This window comes from Chelon labrosus, assembly GCF_963514085.1.
Source record: "Chelon labrosus genome assembly, chromosome: 24".
Taxonomy (NCBI): Eukaryota; Metazoa; Chordata; class Actinopteri; order Mugiliformes; family Mugilidae; genus Chelon; species Chelon labrosus.
The window spans coordinates 13,267,808-13,283,632 of NC_140357.1; the positions used below are offsets into that span (position 1 = coordinate 13,267,808).

At 45.7% G+C, this 15,825-nt stretch overlaps 1 protein-coding gene across 1 annotated transcript in view; it reads left to right on the forward strand.

Annotated features, from left to right (window-relative positions):
* The window catches only part of LOC311509483 (activin receptor type-2A-like), a 35,055-nt gene that overhangs the window by 16,327 nt on the left and 2,903 nt on the right, over positions 1-15,825 (forward strand). Inside the window, exons 2-6 of the mRNA XM_084574725.1 lie at positions 4,255-4,462; positions 5,079-5,212; positions 5,990-6,144; positions 14,941-15,084; positions 15,176-15,319. Coding sequence (XP_084430851.1) covers positions 4,255-4,462; positions 5,079-5,212; positions 5,990-6,144; positions 14,941-15,084; positions 15,176-15,319 — 785 coding nt within the window. The remainder of the gene's footprint in view (positions 1-4,254; positions 4,463-5,078; positions 5,213-5,989; positions 6,145-14,940; positions 15,085-15,175; positions 15,320-15,825) is intronic.

Consider the following 15,825-nt stretch of genomic DNA (forward strand, 5'->3'; position numbering starts at 1 on the left):
AGCGTCCTAAAGTCTGTCCTTGTCTTCCTTGTCTTCTCCTAGAGTTGGTCTCCTGTAGCTTCCTAAAGTCTGTCCTTGTCTTCTCCTAGAGTTGGTCTCCTGTAGCTTCCTAAAGTCTGTCCTTGTCTTCCTTGTCTTCTCCTAGAGTTGGTCTCCTGTAGCTTCCTAGAGTCTGTCCTTGTCTTCTCCTAGAGTTGGTCTCCTGTAGCTTCCTAAAGTCTGTCCTTGTCTTCTCCTAGAGTTGGTCTCCTGTGTCTTCCTAAAGTCTGTCCTTGTCTTCTCCTAGAGTTGGTCTCCTGTAGCTTCCTAAAGTCTGTCCTTGTCTTCTCCTAGAGTTGGTCTCCTGTAGCTTCCTAGAGTCTGTCCTTGTCTTCTCCTAGAGTTGGTCTCCTGTAGCTTCCTAAAGTCTGTCCTTGTCTTCTCCTAGAGTTGGTCTCCTGTAGCTTCCTAAAGTCTGTCCTTGTCTTCTCCTAGAGTTGGTCTCCTGTGTCTTCCTAAAGTCTGTCCTTGTCTTCTCCTAGAGTTGGTCTCCTGTAGCTTCCTGAAGTCTGTCCTTGTCTTCTCCTAGAGTTGGTCTCCTGTAGCTTCCTAGAGTCTGTCCTTGTCTTCTCCTAGAGTTGGTCTCCTGTAGCTTCCTGAAGTCTGTCCTTGTCTTCTCCTAGAGTTGGTCTCCTGTGTCTTCCTAAAGTCTGTCCTTGTCTTCTCCTAGAGTTGGTCTCCTGTAGCTTCCTGAAGTCTGTCCTTGTCTTCTCCTAGAGTTGGTCTCCTGTAGCTTCCTAAAGTCTGTCCTTGTCTTCTCCTAGAGTTGGTCTCCTGTGTCTTCCTAAAGTCTGTCCTTGTCTTCTCCTAGAGTTGGTCTCCTGAAGCGTCCTAAAGTCTGTCCTTGTCTTCTCCTATAGTTGGTCTCCTGTAGCTTCCTAGAGTCTGTCCTTGTCTTCTCCTAGAGTTGGTCTCCTGTGTCTTCCTAAAGTCTGTCCTTGTCTTCTCCTAGAGTTGGTCTCCTGAAGCGTCCTAAAGTCTGTCCTTGTCTTCTCCTAGAGTTGGTCTCCTGAAGCGTCCTAAAGTCTGTCCTTGTCTTCTCCTAGAGTTGGTCTCCTCTAGCTTCCTAGAGTCTGTCCTTGTCTTCTCCTAGAGTTGGTCTCCTGTGTCTTCCTAAAGTCTGTCCTTGTCTTCTCCTAGAGTTGGTCTCCTGAAGCGTCCTAAAGTCTGTCCTTGTCTTCTCCTAGAGTTGGTCTCCTGTGTCTTCCTAAAGTCTGTCCTTGTCTTCTCCTAGAGTTGGTCTCCTGAAGCGTCCTAAAGTCTGTCCTTGTCTTCTCCTAGAGTTGGTCTCCTGTGTCTTCCTAAAGTCTGTCCTTGTCTTCTCCTAGAGTTGGTCTCCTGAAGCGTCCTAAAGTCTGTCCTTGTCTTCTCCTAGAGTTGGTCTCCTGTAGCTTCCTAAAGTCTGTCCTTGTCTTCTCCTAGAGTTGGTCTCCTGTAGCTTCCTGAAGTCTGTCCTTGTCTTCTCCTAGAGTTGGTCTCCTGTAGCTTCCTAAAGTCTGTCCTTGTCTTCTCCTAGAGTTGGTCTCCTGTAGCTTCCTAAAGTCTGTCCTTGTCTTCCTTGTCTTCTCCTAGAGTTGGTCTCCTGTAGCTTCCTAAAGTCTGTCCTTGTCTTCCTTGTCTTCTCCTAGAGCTGGTCTCCTGTGTCTTCCTAAAGTCTGTCCTTGTCTTCTTCTAGAGTTGGTCTCTTCTAGCTTCCTAAAGTCTGTCCTTGTCTTCTCCTAGAGTTGGTCTCCTGTAGCGTCCTAAAGTCTGTCCTTGTCTTCTCCTAGAGTTGGTCTCCTGTAGCTTCCTAAAGTCTGTCCTTGTCTCCTCCTAGAGTTGGTCTCCTGTGTCTTCCTAAAGTCTGTCCTTGTCTTCTCCTAGAGTTGGTCTCCTGTAGCTTCCTAAAGTCTGTCCTTGTCTTCCTTGTCTTCTCCTAGAGTTGGTCTCCTGTAGCGTCCTAAAGTCTGTCCTTGTCTTCTTCTAGAGTTGGTCTCTTCTAGCTTCCTAAAGTCTGTCCTTGTCTTCTCCTAGAGTTGGTCTCCTGTAGCGTCCTAAAGTCTGTCCTTGTCTTCTCCTAGAGTTGGTCTCCTGTAGCTTCCTAAAGTCTGTCCTTGTCTCCTCCTAGAGTTGGTCTCCTGTGTCTTCCTAAAGTCTGTCCTTGTCTTCTCCTAGAGTTGGTCTCCTGTAGCTTCCTAAAGTCTGTCCTTGTCTTCCTTGTCTTCTCCTAGAGCTGGTCTCCTGTGTCTTCCTAAAGTCTGTCCTTGTCTTCTCCTAGAGTTGGTCTCCTGTAGCGTCCTAAAGTCTGTCCTTGTCTTCTCCTAGAGTTGGTCTCCTGTAGCTTCCTAAAGTCTGTCCTTGTCTTCCTTGTCTTCTCCTAGAGCTGGTCTCCTGTGTCTTCCTAAAGTCTGTCCTTGTCTTCTCCTAGAGTTGGTCTCCTGTAGCTTCCTAAAGTCTGTCCTTGTCTTCTCCTAGAGTTGGTCTCCTGTAGCGTCCTAAAGTCTGTCCTTGTCTTCTCCCAGAGTTGGTCTCCTGTAGCTTCCTAAAGTCTGTCCTTGTCTTCCTTGTCTTCTCCTAGAGTTGGTCTCCTGTAGCTACCTAAAGTCTGTCCTTGTCTTCTCCTAGAGTTGGTCTCCTGTAGCTTCCTAAAGTCTGTCCTTGTCTTCCTTGTCTTCTCCTAGAGCTGGTCTCCTGTGTCTTCCTAAAGTCTGTCCTTGTCTTCTCCTAGAGTTGGTCTCCTGTAGCTTCCTAAAGTCTGTCCTTGTCTCCTCCTAGAGTTGGTCTCCTGTGTCTTCCTAAAGTCTGTCCTTGTCTTCTCCTAGAGTTGGTCTCCTGTAGCTTCCTAAAGTCTGTCCTTGTCTTCCTTGTCTTCTCCTAGAGCTGGTCTCCTGTGTCTTCCTAAAGTCTGTCCTTGTCTTCTCCTAGAGTTGGTCTCCTGTAGCTTCCTAAAGTCTGTCCTTGTCTTCTCCTAGAGTTGGTCTCCTGTAGCGTCCTAAAGTCTGTCCTTGTCTTCTCCCAGAGTTGGTCTCCTGTAGCTTCCTAAAGTCTGTCCTTGTCTTCCTTGTCTTCTCCTAGAGTTGGTCTCCTGTAGCTACCTAAAGTCTGTCCTTGTCTTCTCCTAGAGTTGGTCTCCTGTAGCTTCCTAAAGTCTGTCCTTGTCTTCTCCTAGAGTTGGTCTCCTGTAGCTTCCTAAAGTCTGTCCTTGTCTTCCTTGTCTTCTCCTAGAGTTGGTCTCCTGTAGCTTCCTAAAGTCTGTCCTTGTCTTCCTTGTCTTCTCCTAGAGTTGGTCTCCTGTGTCTTCCTAAAGTCTGTCCTTGTCTTCCTTGTCTTCTCCTAGAGTTGGTCTCCTGTAGCTACCTAAAGTCTGTCCTTGTCTTCTCCTAGAGTTGGTCTCCTGTAGCTTCCTAAAGTCTGTCCTTGTCTTCCTTGTCTTCTCCTAGAGTTGGTCTCCTGTAGCTTCCTAAAGTCTGTCCTTGTCTTCCTTGTCTTCTCCTAGAGTTAGTCTCCTGTAGCTTCCTAAAGTCTGTCCTTGTCTTCTCCTAGAGTTGGTCTCCTGTAGCTTCCTAAAGTCTGTCCTTGTCTTCTCCTAGAGTTGGTCTCCTGTAGCTTCCTAAAGTCTTTCCTTGTCTTCCTTGTCTTCTCCTAGAGTTGGTCTCCTGTAGCTTCCTAAAGTCTGTCCTTGTCTTCCTTGTCTTCTCCTAGAGTTGGTCTCCTGTGTCTTCCTAAAGTCTGTCCTTGTCTTCCTTGTCTTCTCCTAGAGTTGGTCTCCTGTAGCTTCCTAAAGTCTGTCCTTGTCTTCCTTGTCTTCTCCTAGAGTTGGTCTCCTGTAGCTTCCTAAAGTCTGTCCTTGTCTTCCTTGTCTTCTCCTAGAGTTGGTCTCCTGTAGCGTCCTAAAGTCTGTCCTTGTCTTCTCCTAGAGTTGGTCTCCTGTAGCTTCCTAAAGTCTGTCCTTGTCTTCTCCTAGAGTTGGTCTCCTGTAGCTTCCTAAAGTCTGTCCTTGTCTTCCTTGTCTTCTCCTAGAGTTGGTCTCCTGTAGCGTCCTAAAGTCTGTCCTTGTCTTACTCCACATTGCATAATTTATACATTTCTGTCTCCTTCATCGTCTTCCAGAAGATGTTTTGACTCTACGGGGACGTGGTTGTAGTTTATGGGACGTCCTTATCTATGACGGTGTGATTTCATTTTCCCGAATCAAGATGAATGAACTAACTCTGTCTTCCTTCGTCTTTTTTCCAGGTGCCATCTTGGGACGCTCGGAGACGCAGGAGTGCGCCTACTACAACTCCAGCTGGGAGAAGGAGCGGACGAACCGCAGCGGCATCGAGCCCTGCTACGGCGAGAAGGACAAGCGGCGGCACTGCTTCGCCACGTGGAAGAACGTCTCGGGGAGCGTGGAGATCGTCAAGCAAGGCTGCTGGCTGGACGACATCAACTGCTACGACAGGTGGGCGGGACGGGACGGGGGGGGGTTGGGGGGCTAACGGCTATAAATAGGTTTTAAACACCACCTGGAGCGTAGTTCTTCTTCGTCCCTCTGTGAGCACGAGGCTACGTTTTAATTACCTCTACACCCGGGGAAATTTAAACTGCAGCGTAGAAAGAGTGGATTCAGCCTAAACCCAGGACAGTAAACGGATATTAATAGAGCGTGTTATTATATCGGATGCCGGTTTGAGCCGGTTTCTGTTTTTTATATATATATTTTTTATTTTTGCTCTGATTCCTGAGCGATAAAGTTGTTCGGGTTCCTCCGCTCAGACGGCGCCTTCCCTTCCCTCGCCTCCCCGGAGAGTCCAGAGCAAGTCGAGGGCGGCTGCCACTTCCTTTGGCTTTTATCTGATGACTGTGTGAGGAGCGTGTGCGATCGCTGGTGTTTGTTTGCGTGCGTGGGAGATATTTTATAAATGTTTTCTGCGGCAAAGCAAGGGAGCGAAGAGGAAGGTGTCTTTTTCTGCATAATGTCTCCTCCTGCAGTGCTTCTCGCAGGTGATGGCGACACTCGCGCTCCGCTCCACGGCGTGCAGCGTTTGTAACTCCCACCTCCTCCGTGTCCTTTTCAGTAACGAGTGCGTGGAGAGGAAGGAGAGCCCCGACGTCTTCTTCTGCTGCTGCGAGGGGAACATGTGCAACGAGAGGTTCCTGTACGCCCCTGAAGCGCCGTCGCAGCCCGACCTGCGCCATTCGACCGCCTACAGTATGTACAGTCCGGCACGCACACTGAAAATCACAAACACTCGGCTCTTACAAACTTCCTGGGGATGCGTCTAGCTGAAAGTCATTCAGAATATAAAATAAAAAGGATGCACGCAGAGTTTTTTACTTTAAAGGTGCAGTCTCGTGCAAAAGCGTGTGATGTAAGACGCTCTGGACGGCTGCCATGTGCTTCCAGGTGTTCATGTGCTCTTAAAAATATTTAAGGATTCGAGGAAGGGTAATAAAAGCAGCGAAAGACATGTCTGGACGAAATGTAGTTTCTTTTATTTCTTATAGGTGCTTTTCTGTGTTACTTTAAAAACCTCAGGACGCAGCAGTCGTCCCTTCTCGGTTAAATTGTCCAACAGGCCCCGTCTGTCTCTTCCCATTCCTCTGAATTTGACGAAACCTGCAAGACACCCTGCAGAGGAAAACCGTCCCCCCGCTCTCTGCGACAAACACCCCCCCAAGAGGTCCCACCACAATTGCAGCTGGTGCAACCCCGATGGTGCCGACCCTGGCCGCTCCTGCCGGGGTCGGCCACAGTTCAGGGCTCTTGTTATTTTTGGCAGGCAGATTACGTTGTGTGTCACGAGATGGATTCGCTAATCCTGCTGCGCGCATGTGTGCGTGCATTGATATGATCTCTAAGCACAGTGGCGGTAAGCTGTAAGCAGGGTTAGCGCTGCACTCTGAGATGATGTCAAGACAGTCACCACTGAACCCCCGTCCTCTTGTTTTCTAGACTAACTCCTACTTTTGGTTTCCCGCTCCACAGCCACCTCCAACCCGTTTCCCCAGAAGCCGCAGCTCTTCAGCACTCTGCTCTACTCCCTGGTTCCCATCATAGGCCTGGCCGCCGTCGTCCTCTTCTCCTTCTGGATGTGGAGGCACCACAAGCTGGCCTACCCCGCTGCCCTCGTCCCCACACATGTAAGTCCTCGCCAGGCGGAGAAAGACTTCCGTTTTCCAGAGGTCACGCGTCAATCAAGCGGCGCGGTGTCCTCTTTCGTTGAAGTTGCTGCTGGTGCAGTTAGAGTTTTTGTCTGTTCAGCCTCGGAGACCGTCGAGTTCTTTACTTCGTCTGTTAATCGCGAACCGAAGGGGAAATGTAAAGCGCATCAGTTTCCCCAGTTGACGTGCACACGATCCTGCAGAAAATAACTAAACTGATATAGTTTCTGAACAGAGCAGCAGAGTTTACGTCGGTATAATTGCTTTTTTCGGTTTCTTCTTACACACTCGTATTAAAGGTTAAGAGGAGTCCAGATCAGGGTTTAACTAAAATCAAAGCTGAAGACGTTTCATCCTCGTCTTCGCTTCTAAATGACACATTTGTGCGTGATATCCGCCTAAAACTCACACGGCTAAGGTCTGCAGTTAGAGGATGTTGTTCTGTTTCTATATTGCGCCTTATACTCATAGAACTGGTGTAAAAACAGGAGGTTACTCTTGAGGAACATCCTCTAAATGCAGGTGAGTTTCAGGTGGCCGACACTCGCAGGCGTTCCTAATAAAAAGGCAAACTCCCCGCCAGTCTTTAACTCCAGTTCTATGAGTGCATCCGTTATAGCACACGCTATCTTTTGATGTTTTTCACGTCCTCATCCTCACGCTACTCCCCTGATTAGCTGAAGCCCCCCTCTTTTTTTTTTAATCCAGCTACATTTTCTGCTGCTCGTCGGGAGGGTTTTTAAAAGAAAGCCCGTGCAGAGCTTTCACGGTATGGAAGAGGAGTCAGGGGCCTCTGCATTATTGATGAGGCTTTATATAGGCAAACAAAACTAAACACAGAGGCGCTCGCAGCTCTGCCTCCGAGGATGGTGGTGGTGGTGGGTGAGTGCGTGGGTGAGTGGGGAGGGAGGGAGTGAAGAGAGACGTGCAATTCTCTCGACTTGGTTATTGTATTTGTGGATTGCTGAAGCATAGCAGGGGGAAAATAAATAAATAAATAAATAAAAAAAGACAGAGGCACAACACAATCTGGAAACAAATGCCAATATGTGCTGGAAAAACAAGCCGCGCTAAGAGGCTTATGAAGTAACATACCTGGAAACAGATAAATGAATAAATAAACAACATTAAACAAAACGGGATCATGACCGGAAAAAAAAAAACTAAACAAAAAGACAAATCAGGCTTAAAAAAAAAAGAAAGCTGGCATAGAACAAATGTGTGTGGATGAATGAGTAGGTGTGCAAAGAGAGAGAGAGAGAGGAAATAAAAAGAGGTCACTCACACGGGAAATATATTTAAAAGTCTGGAAGAAGACGAAGCGGTGAACTCCACTCGGCCGCTGCTTCGAGTCGCTTTGAACCAACGTGTACGGTTTGGATTCGTTTGTCTGAAAATCAATGATGTAGATACGAGAGTTCTGCCAAATGCCGGTCAGCCATAACATTATAACCACTGACGGGTGAAGTGTGGGACGTTCCTGGTCTGCAGTGGTCAGATTTTGTTGGAAGAACACAGCTGCCAACCTTAGATGCCCTCTTCCAGCGGGATAACGCTCTCCGGTTTCGGGAATGCCCCGGGCGGAACAACAACAACAACAATGCCGAGTTCAAGGTGTTGACCCCGGCCTCCAGATTCCCCAGATCTCAATCCAATCTGGACAGAGAAGTCTGATCCACGGAGGCCTCAACCTTTTCAACTTGCAGGACTTAAAGGATTTGTTGCTGAACTTCTTTATGCCGCACGCTATAGGTCATAATGTTATGGCTGATCGGCACACGTATAAGTCTGAAAACATCACTGCAGTAATCTCTTAGCCGCGTATTGTTAACGTGACACCAACAAATTAGCCTCACCTGTTGCTAACGCTACGAAGGTGTTCTGGTTATTAATCACGCCCGGTTCCCGCTCCCTGACAATGGTCCGATGCGCCGACTGCGACGCTGCGTCTTGTAAAACGGTTGAACTCTGCATCACACTGTGCGTGCATTTAATCTAAAGCTCTAATTAAAAGGAGCAGGAATGTGATTATGTCATAACCCAGCAGCTGCAGCGCGAGCAGCGCCAGATCGAAGCTGCTGGAGCTGACGTTTGGCGAGTGATCTCCGGCTAACGGGACTGATTTTTAAGAAAAGGTACTTTAATTTAAACGCTGCAGAGACAAAAAGAGATGTTTTTCACTTCAACAACTCTTACAAAGATGCAGCGAAGTCACTCTGTCGCTCAACGTCATCGCGTCCTCACGGTCCGGGGTCCGTCGTGCTGCATATTTGCCACCGAGCCTCCATTATCCACACCACAGCGCGAAGTGGAGGCAAACTGGAATTGATTTTGTCTGAGTACACAGACCCACAGCTTTCACACGGAGAAGCTCAGGAGCTGGGGCACTTAAACATCAAGTCTAGCCATTTTTATTTTTATTTATTTATTTCTTAAACCTAGCCCCTATTTTCTTATCTCTATCCATCTCACAGATCGATGCCGACCCAAAATCTCATCAATTGCTTTATTTTGGAGCTACTTTACTTCTTGTTCGTCTGGCTGCAGCTTCTCATAGAAGTCCTGAAGGTGCTGGACTCTCTATCGTGTCACCTTTGACGCCACAAATTTACATTTACGTTTGTTTTGCTCCTTTCGACACACCATCCGGTCTATTTTCAGTTGCCGGGCTTTAGCTTAGCATCATTTTAAGCTCCTGAAATGTGCCTTTATTAACCCCTTCTACAATCCACAAGGGGATTATAAACACCTGTGCCCCTAAACATAGCTATGGAAGGCCTCGTTGGGGAGCACGAGAGGGAACAAAAGGTTATTCGGGGGCGAGCCGCCGCCGCCGCCGCCGTCTCCTACCTTCTGTCCGCCTCGTATTTCATCCACTAACCAAACAGAAAGTAGGAATAATTTCTCTTTTTTGCTTCTTATGTTCCTTTTTTCAACAAGCACGCCTTTCACATTATGGTGGAGGTAAGAGCAGTTTAACTTGAAGTCCAAACACTACTCCTCTCTTTTTTTATATTTTTATTTTGGGTTCAGAGCTTGGTATGAATTCTCCACCTCAATCCCAGACCGCCATTTTGTTCTCCTCTTTGCTTTTTTTTTTTTTTTTGGACGTTGTTCGTAACTTATATATATTTCTATATATATTTATTTTTTCATGCCTGGGTTAATTGCATGAATGGATGTCTTTTGTGCTCCCCGCTGAAAATGTATTATTGTGCATGATGGAAAATGGCCGACGCGGCTCCTGAATGCAGCCCCCGTTATTTATTTTTTTCTGTTGTTGTTTTTCGTGCGAACGTCCACCTGTGATGTTTATGTAACATACTGTGTGTGTGTGTGTGTGAGATGTGACCCAGTTTCAAGAATGGTATCTGCTAAGACCTATGGCTCTCCCATGTTTTTTTTTTTCCGCCGTGCAGAGAGACAACAGGGTTGTTTGAAGCCGAAAGTAAAACGAGAATACATTTTGCAAGTGTGAATTACAAGCACGAGACGAGCAGAAGCCAAATCATCATCAGATTGGAGTGTGGCTGCAGAGATCGCTGAAAATCTTCATGTTTGACATTGGCTAAATAAAAAGTCTTGGTTCAGACTTTTCTTTTGTTGGCTAAATAAAAAGTCTTGGTTCAGACTTTTCTTTTGTTGGCTAAATAAAAAGTCCTGGTTCAGACTTTTCTTTTGTTGGCTAAATAAAAAGTCTTGGTTCAGACTTTTCCTTTGTTGGCTAAATACAAAGTCTTGGTTCAGATTTTTCTTTTGTTGGCTAAATAAAAGTCTTGGTTCAGACTTTTCTTTTTAAAGTCAAGGTTAAGATATTGTTTTGTTTGGAGGCCAGAACAGCAGCTCATTGTGCTTTTAAGTCTAATCTATGTATACGTATCAGCACCCAAACCCAGAACAAACCAAACCAGGCCTGAAGGACCTGTTCTTGATGTAATAGATGATGGTGTAACCCGATTAGGCCACGGGAGATGGTTGAGGGTTGGGAAGAACGGCGTGAAGCAGCAGATTCTGTTTTCCTGTTTCCTGTGGTCTGCTGACTAAGTGTAATGCGCCCCCATCTGAGGCCGCGGCGCCCTGCGATCGGACAAGGGATCCGGTGACTCCCTAGAGGGAGGCCTGGCCCGAGCCTGGCTCAAGCTAGGCCGCCGTGTCAGGCCCGAAGCCTGGAAGACAGACAAGAGTTTCCAGAAAGTAAAGAGAGAAAAGAGTCTTGCAGTCGTGACATCCTGATAATCGTCAGGAGTATCTCGTATGCCAGGTCGCCATCAGATCCAACATTCAGCTTCCTGGTCAGTTACAGTGACAGGAATTCAGGTTGCTCGGTATCTTCAAAGAGCCAAGATGGCGACCACCAGAAACGCCACGCTGAGCTTTAAAAACGCCCTTTAGGAGACTAAAAATAAGATGCTAGCTTATCTGTAGGACACTCATTTTGATATAATGCTAAATTTATGACGTATTAGCATGCTAACATTTGCTAATTAGCCAAAAACTGCAGTTCTACAAATGTCCACTAGGGGACATGCCTCAGAACGCGAGACGATATAACTTAACAGCAGAAATAAACAGGTTAACATCCTGTTAAAACAAAATGTTTGGTCTCTAATGCTGAGAGTTTGGTGGAGTTGGGCGCTGCCAAGATGGCGGACACCAGAGACGCCACACGCAGCTCTTCAGGAAACATTTTACAGATTATATTGTCAGTGTTCCATAAACGTCCTGGTCAAAGTCAGTTACCATGACAGGAGTAGCCACCTTTGACCAGTGCTGGTATGTTAACCAGCGATCGTTGTCTCGTCTACGTCTTAATCAGAGCTGGTATCACATATTTACCCCGAGGACACTGGACTAACAGGAACTTCTCTCTGTGACACAACTCTGGTGAAACAGACCAGGAAAAGATAAAACACTGATTTCGTGATCACAATTGGGCAACTTACGAACAACCAGCCAAAGTAAAAACGGTAAATGTTTGATTACCAAGCGTCCTAAACATGGCAAGAATTAGATTTGCATATGATTAATACAAATTAACACCTAAAGCAGTGTTTGTATTGGCAAAATAAGACGGGAGTCCTTGGATTATACCCTGACTTTCAACTAAATCCTGATCAGAATAGTAATTGCTGCAGATGGCGAATGGAAACACACCAAAATTGGGTTTCTGCACACTTAACGGTGACAAGTGTCCACACTGAGAGACCTCCCCGTCATGTATAATTGCTCTTGGTATGATTTTATCTTTTGGTTTGCTCTCCGGGAGCTGGATTTTTATTCTTTCTTACACTGTGGCGTCTTAAATGGGTCAAGAAAAGGACATAAACCAGACAAAGGAGGACATCTTTGCAGAATGTGTCTTGGGAAACAGGTTTCCTTACTGGAGTATAATAAACCTAAATAGTATTTAGAAGGTATATCCTTCCTGTTTGGGTCGTACATAAGTTAAGGCACCAATCATTAACTGAGCCGTCGTTGCCGGACAGACCTGTTGAACAAGTACATACGTTTTCCTGCTAATTACATCGTGCAGCAGCACTGTGATCTGTTTCGACTGCATACAAGGATGTTGAATGTGCTTCTGCTGGTTTATCTTAAAGTTTCATCGCAGTGACGGCAAAAGACAAAGCGTTGCCAAGTGTGTTCATAAGCAAGGTCTGGAATTACTGCCTGCCAAGCACCAAACCCTTTGACTTTGGTTAATAAATCCATAAGGGTCATTTACAAACTGGAAGCCAACTTTCTGATCTGATAAACACGATATAACTTGGAATACAACACGTTTTTATTATTTATTTATTTATTTTTTCCGATCAGCACTTCCAGTCCTAGCCGGGCCTAGGCCTCCATTCCCATATTCACAAAACAGCATTCATTTTTTTAAGCAGATGTAGAGAAACATTTGCAGCATGCATTATTTTCGGTAAGCACAGTGTGTTCTTGAAGATGTCTCTAAAGCTGCCAACTTGCCAACTGTTTGGGCCGCACTGTAATCCAACCTCAGCACCACAGTGGGTAATTTTCCCCGTCATTTGGCTGGCATTTGGTGTGAAAGCAGCGCGCAGACAGCAGGTCTGCCTCACAGCTCCCTGTTAGAGGGGAAAAAAGCTTTAAGCAAACACACCGAGTTCCCACTCGAATCCTCCGTTCCCCCTTACACTGCCCGGGCTGTTGGTAAAAAGCATGCACAGTCTACTCTGCGTATCCACCAAAGCCGACTACAAATATTTGTATCTTACAGGGGTTTTTAGTTAAATACGCAGACACATACTACTACTACTATTGCAACCTCTGCAGCTAAAAAAACTTGAAATTTCACAAATGGCCATGAGAGGCTTGCTCCAAAAGTGCAGTCCAGCAAAAATACACAAAAATATACAAGAAAACTTTTTAGTCTCTGAGGCTAGTTCTTATCTAACTTATGTCAAGGCTTAAAATCATGCAACAATTAGCGTTTGGCTACTTTGAGTGACTGTTGGATGTCCTTCCTCGGTGTCTACAAAGATGGCTACGCCTGCCTCAGTTCCACTAATGCTCCACCTCTTTGTACCATTTAGGAATTAGCCAGGAGTTAGCTATCCAAGATGGCCGCCATCAGAGACTCAACATTGAGCTTCAAAACCGCTCTTCAGACTCTAAACCTTGAATAGCATCTTATTTTTTTTTTTAGCGTGTTAGCGTACTGACATTTGCAAATTTGCCAAAAAAAATGCAGTTCCACAAATGTCCACTAGAGGATCCGAAATTGAGTCAATATGCGTAGACTGTTACGTAATTTTTTATTTTAGAAATATATGATCCGTCTGTTGTGCTAGCATTTGCAAATTTGCCAAAAAAATTGCAACTCCACAAACGTCCACTAGAGGCTGCGTCTGAAATTGAGTCAATCTGCATAGACCTCCGCGTTAAAATGTCCTTTACTAATTTTTATTTTAGAAATATAGACGCTAGCCTAGCTGTAGGTGCTAACATGTTCACCATTTTCATTTTCAGATGTTTACGTACTTAAATACCATCATATTTTGGCGTGTTGGCGTGCTAACATTTGCAAATTTGCCCAAAAAAATGCAGTTCCACAAATGTCCACAAGAGGCTGCGTCTGAAATTGAGTCAATCTACATAGGCCTCCATGTTAAAATGTCCTTTAACGTTAAAATTTTTATTTTAGAAATGTATGATCCGTCCGTCTTTATGATTACAGTCAAATCAGGCACGAATACGAAAGAAATAAATGCTCACTAAGACGCTAGCCTAGCTGTAGGTGCTAACATTCTCACCATTTTCATTTTCAGATGTTTACGTACTTCAGTACTATCATATTTTATTTTTTTGGAGTGTTAGCGTGCGAACATTTGCAAATTTGCCCAAAAATTGCAGTTTCACAAATGTCCACTAGAGGCTGCGTCTGAAATTGAGTCAATCTGCATAGGCCTACTCGTTAAAATGTCCTTTAAAGTTACTAATTTTTTATAAATATATGATCCGTCCGTCTTGATGTTTACAGTCAATGTTCAGGCACAAAGACGAAACTTTTTTTTTATGTTTTGTCGCGTTAGCGTGCTAACATTCGCTAATAATAAGCCCTAAAGAGGAATCCTAGTTTCATTTACAGGATCTTATGATACAGTTGATGTTTCTAATTATATTTTCTCAGCAGTTCATTTCTCCAGCGAAGTCCAGGCTTGCTCCCAACTTCCATGCTTTCCCCCCTCCTCCACTCACATACCAAGTAGATTTTTAATTTCTTTCCAAAGGTAAAAAGTTCAGGACCAACCCTAAAGATTCAGCTTGATAGAAATCAAACCTATAGATGCCATTAAATCATCTACAGTTTTTATTGTTTTGCTTCTGCAGCCTCAGTGATCTTGTCGGGACAGGCGGCGCTAAAAGACCTTGACACGTGTGTTTAAATGTACATTTTATATTTCGTTGACTCTCCTCGTGTCGCTCGTATCCTTGGCAAACCTTGTAACTCAGAAACAGAGGCCCTTTTATTTATTTATTTCTTATTTTATGTGAGGTTAGAGAAACAGACGGGAATTGACAAGTGCGCTCTTTTGATATATTATCGCTTTTGCGTTTGAGCGGATCCCGTGGGCCTCGGGGTCCTGAAACTTGCTCCGGCTTATTATCCAAACGCCTCGTAAGCCTTGAGTTCAAGTGAAAACATGAACATCGCCGGCGTCAGAGGGAGGACGAGGAAAAAAAAAAAAGTTTCTTCTTTTCTTTATTACCGACGGCAGCGACAGAGGCATGGAAGTGAGGATTTTACAGCAGCATATCTGGTTTCATCAAAGGCCGTCCGTCATGTGCTAGTCTTTCTCCTCCACCTTTTATCCTGTTGGAAATGCGACTCCCTCGCTTGCATGCTTCTTTTTAACCTCTCCCTCCTTCTCTCTCTCTCTGTGTCTCGCTATCCTCGCTCACCCTCCGTCCTCTCTCTCTGTGCAGTCACATGTGAAAGTGATCAGCTTAATCCCGATCGCCAGCTGTGTTTAACCTACTTTGGATCTCGGGCGCACACGGCTTCTTTGCTTTCACTTTTTGTTTTGCGTGGGGATTAGCATGAGCGCAGAGCAGAGCGGCACGCATGAGGTTCTGACCTGGCGTTTGTTGGAGTCAAACATCAGAAATATAAATATAAATAAAGACAAAGAAAGAAGCCGCAGTAGTGATCATGCAGCACCACTTAAACTCTTTAAATATGAGCTGTAGCAGTGGTTCTTCTGGTGCTTTTTTAATGCTAATGCGTTTGTTCTCTCTCTGTTTGTGCAGGATCCCGGACCCTCGCCCCCGTCCCCAGTTTTAGGACAAAAACCTCTGCAGCTGATCGAGGTGAAAGCCAGGGGGCGCTTCGGCTGCGTGTGGAAGGCCCAGCTTCTGAACGAATACGTAGCCGTGAAGATCTTCCCCATTCAGGTAAGTTCTTTCTCTCGCCTCGATTGACTGACTGACCGGCTGAGCGACGGCGTGAAATAAACATCTGCGTCCTCCCGACTCCTCTCTCCAGGACAAGCTGTCTTGGCAGAACGAGTACGAGATCTACAGCGTGTGCGGCATGAAGCACGACAGCATCCTCCACTTCATCGGCGTGGAGAAGAGGAACAACAACCTGGACCTGGAGCTGTGGCTCATCACCGCCTACCACGACAAGGTACGCACATTTATTGATTCTTTTATGAGCGCAGAGTTTGCACTGAGGCCCCGCAGGGAAGGAAAAAGAAATATTTATATTCAGCTGCCTAGCTAAGGCTGCAGCTTCTGAGCCTGATATTACACCTGATTAGGTTCTTCTGCAGGAGTTTCAGCCCGTTCCTCCTTCAGAAGTGTTCTTGGAGTCGTCGTCCAGTCGCTCCTGCAGCAAAGCAACCCCCGCAACACGATGCTGCCACTAGGGACGTCCCGATCGGTGTTAGGGCTGATGTAGATGTTTTTTTTTTTAATTATCACATCGGTATCAGGCTTCAGCCAAGTCTGAACTTCAGCAGTTATTTGTTTTAGGTCTGACCTAAACCAAAAGTACGTCTCTGTAAACTCTTCTTCTTCTTCTTCTTCTTCTTCTACTTATTCTACTTCTTCTCCTTCTGCTTCTTCTTCTGCTTCTCCTTCTTCTTCTTTTGCTTCTGCTGCTTCTATTTCTGCTCATTCTTCTTCTGCTTC